The 3772-nt window shown below is 33.4% G+C and overlaps 1 protein-coding gene across 1 annotated transcript; it reads right to left on the bottom strand.

Moving 5' to 3' along the window:
- Window positions 1-242: 242 nt before the first annotated feature.
- On the bottom strand, window positions 243-3202 carry LOC145034581 (uncharacterized). Its single transcript, XM_078983027.1, has 5 exons — window positions 2610-3202; window positions 2352-2522; window positions 1173-2246; window positions 870-1077; window positions 243-789 (listed from the first exon to the last, which is right to left on the bottom strand). Exons 1-5 carry the CDS (start codon window positions 3069-3071, stop codon window positions 473-475), a joined length of 2232 nt encoding a protein of 743 aa, XP_078839153.1. The 5' UTR covers window positions 3072-3202; the 3' UTR covers window positions 243-472.
- Window positions 3203-3772: the final 570 nt, after the last annotated feature.

Raw genomic sequence — 3772 nt, 5'->3', positions numbered from 1 at the left:
TACTTAGGTTGTTATTATGAGTAAAAGAAAATGTACATTGGAATATAAGCAGTGAGAGTGAAGTATATTACTAGTTCTCAACCAACTTAAAACCCTAATCCATTTTTTGGTTACTTGTGTATTTAATGATTAAGTTTGAGATTCATGTACGCAAACAAAATTTCTTTTTCTTTTTAAATTTGGGCCTTTATAGGTATCTACTTGAACAATATATATAAATATAACATTCAATCTAAGACCTACAAAACCATTTTCGAAACCATATCAATCACTTGGTGATTTTTTTTTTCACCATGCTAGATCAACAAATACTGATGTTCACATGATGTGTTTCTATCCTAAATTTCTTTACACATACTACGTGTCTATACGCTTCCAACTACTTCATATGAACACAAACCTTACCTCCAAGAATGTCACCATGAACCCCTTTTAAACTAGAACTTCAACACTTACAAGATCAAGATCTCCCTTAATTTGAATCCAAAAATGGCAAACTTGGAAAACCCATATCATATAAAGTGTCAAATTCCACAAGCAACTCAGGCCATAAGTTTGAAGATTGAAACACAGGAAGCTTTTCATTGTTTACTTGATAATCCACATTGTTCAATTCTGTTTGTGTTTGGGGAGTTGACAAAGTGGGCAATGATGGAAACAATGAAGAACTTGACCTTAAATGAGGAGCTGGAGCACGTAAAGTTGGAACGCTGGTTGTACTTGTACATCGGTTCACTGATTGTACAAGTGTCGATGCAGGGATTTCAAGAACTCTCATCACACCAATTTCTGCAATAAAAAAGGAAATACAAACAATGACCTTGAAAGATGTGATGAATAAAAATGGCAGAAAGATTCAACTTGCATACCTTTATCACTTTTCTCTTCATCAAAAGTATCATCACATGTACGTGTCAAAGTGTCAGCCAATACTTTATTCGCATACACAAGATCATAATATTGTTCAAGAACATTCATTTTCTTCGTTAAACACATCTCAGATTCATCAATTAATCCATCGTACTTCTTCCGTATCTCTATAATCTCCTTTTCACATTCAGAAATTAGCATCGATTTCTACAAAATCAACAAGTTAATCGTTATCATTAAATAATACAGAAATCAATATATAATATATAATATATAATATATAATATATAATCCTACATTACCTTTTCTTCATGTAATTTCGTGATTTTTTCTCGCTCTTTCTTGATGTTTTCTAATTCCGTTTCTAATGGGGCATCGTTACAAGATTGATCAGAAACCGATGGGATTACAGGCGGATTTTGTGGTTGTTGAGGTTGATTGTTTGTACATTCTGCAGCAGAACTTGTACTTTGCTCGCCTTGAGTACACACTCTTCTTTTACTTCTCACCCTTGTTCTCACAGAAGGGGGAGTAATTGTTGTTTTGATCTGAAAATTTTCCATATCACTTTCGTTTTCAGGTTCATGTCGAAATGACTTTTGTGCCCTTCGAGATAATCTGCTACATGAATTCTCCCATGGAGTTTCTTTTAACAAATTCGTCCAAAACAAAAGTGCTCCATTTTCAATCAAGTATGAACAAGTTTCCTTCGTGTGTGCTTCACTTTCACCCAACAATAACATATTTTTAGAATAAACTCCTTTGTGAATCTGTGCTTTTGATATCATCGAGTCTTTTAAACATTCAATATCCCCATTCTTGTTCAATAGAGATGACAACTCATCAACCAAATCATCCATGAAACAAATGTTTTCTGATTTTGACTTTGACTTTGGATCTTCAGAGAGCTTTTTTAACAAATAAGATGCACCCCATGCTAACAACCGGTGGCAATTATTGTAATTAATACCAGCCGAATTGTGGTCATAAATCGAACCTTTCTTTGAAAGAATCAGCGCTTTTTCTTCAATGGTGAATGACGAATATAACCTCAAAACTCGTAACCGGTTTGAATCGAGGGTGAGCTTTCGAAGGGCTTTTATGTCATTTGACGGGTTCCAATCACTGTTGAAAAGTATCACCACATCTATAGATGAAAGCTTAATGGTGGGATGACATGCGCGATAATCTAGTAAACAAACAAATTTTCCATTTTCTAAATTGTTGAACAATTTCAAATCTTTTTTTCTCTTTTCGCGTTCGTGGTTGTAAAGAATCTTTCCATGGATACGTATGTAAGAATCTTCACCAAATCTTTTATCAACAAGATCATCCAAAATGTCTCCGATTGATATAGTTTTGGAACTAACCAATGACTGTAATATGTCACCAAAAAAAAGTGTTATTTACTTATTTTTAACATTATAATTTATAATCCTTATTTAAAGTTTTAAGTATACAAAAATTACAAACTTAGGTACCTGAAATAGAACAATTACTCTCAAACCACATTCTTTGATCTTTAACAAAAGCTTGTCAAGAAGTTGTAGTTTTCCACTCACGCTGATTTCAGCATCCAATTGGTCAACGAGAAGATTTTTTTTCAACGATTCACGTAAAGTGGGGTCCACAAGATACGGGTGATCACAGCACTACAACAATAATAATAAAAAAATTAAATTAAAATAAATAATTAAATTAAAATCATTTTTACCAAATAACACAAAAGAAATTCAAACCTTTTGGGTCTGTGTGAGAATGTCACTGAGTGAAGAATTGTCCCTTAAAGACGATGAAAGTGACTCAAAGTTGGAATTTAACAAGGAACAATATTGTTCCATTTGCGTATGAGAAAGATGAACTGGGACCCAATATTCTTCGATTTCAGATGAATTAAACTTGCGCTCATTTGAAGCATGAGATGCAGCAACATGATTATGATCACCTACTTGAGATACCTTCTTCTTCTTCACTTTCCGCCTGCTATTTTGGAGCTTTTTTTTGAATGTGCTTGAGTTTGATTTCATCATTTTAGTACCTCCATTGATGGGTTTCTTGCTATTTGTCTTTTCCCCCTTTTCAGTCATGTAAGGCATCTCAAGGCTTTTCCTCTTTGAATTTTTCCTCGTATCCACCATCGCCATAAGCCTCTTCCTTTTCTCTGACATTGAAAGATTCGAAAAAGATTTGTCTTCGTTCATTTGAGTAATTTTTCAGGGAACCCTCTTCGATTTGATCTGTTGGGTCTTCTTCAACCTACAAAACATATACAGATGAAGATACATACATATATATAAATCATATATATAACAAGATACATGAATGTGAAAACTTGCATAATAGTTTCTACAAAAAGGGGTAAACCAAGAAACATCAAAAACCCTAAACACATATAAAATAAAGTGTTAAAATTAGGGTTTTTGGTGTATACATAGAGAGATATGTACACAGGTATGTGTACATAAGCCTTAAATTGACACATACGTGCATAAAATACACACGTATGTGTAAAGTTACAGTGATTAAGAAAAGAGTATGCTCCTTTTAAGCCCTAATATGCAAAATGGCAGGGTGATCAAAAAACACAAAACCCTTGAAAACAGAGCATATGCAAAATGAAAAATGAAAAAGATCAAATACAAGTTTGACTCCACTCATATAAGAATTAAACAGTGAAGAGAAGACGAAATGCAAGTATCAGTGTGTTGTTTGCTTTCTTGCTAAAAGGATGAAGAATTAAGTTCAGATTAGTCCCCATTTTCAAGTCCATTTTAACAGCAGCTTCCTTACTCACCTGAAAAATCGAAAAGCTGGAGGTGTTTTTAGGATTTTTTTTTACCTTTTAGAACACACTATTTCATTGATTCATTTGATTAAGGAGATGAAAGGGTCATTTTCAGCT

Source organism: Lactuca saligna, chromosome 1 (genome assembly GCF_052625555.1).
Source record: "Lactuca saligna cultivar CGN05327 chromosome 1, ASM5262555v1, whole genome shotgun sequence".
Classification (NCBI taxonomy): domain Eukaryota; kingdom Viridiplantae; phylum Streptophyta; class Magnoliopsida; order Asterales; family Asteraceae; genus Lactuca; species Lactuca saligna.
Note: the sequence above shows the minus strand (reverse complement) of the source record. Positions and strands in the feature narration are given on the sequence as shown.

Bases quoted from the DNA above. Each gene is read 5' to 3' on its own strand.
- LOC145034581 (XM_078983027.1), bottom strand. From the start codon at position 3,071: ATGAACGAAGACAAATCTTTTTCGAATCTTTCAATGTCAGAGAAAAGG. The intron at 1,078-1,172 runs GTAATGTAGGAT...TTGATTTTGTAG, and splicing joins CGAAATTACATGAAGAAAAG to AAATCGATGCTAATTTCTGA. The intron at 790-869 runs GTATGCAAGTTG...TTTTTATTGCAG, and splicing joins TGAAGAGAAAAGTGATAAAG to AAATTGGTGTGATGAGAGTT.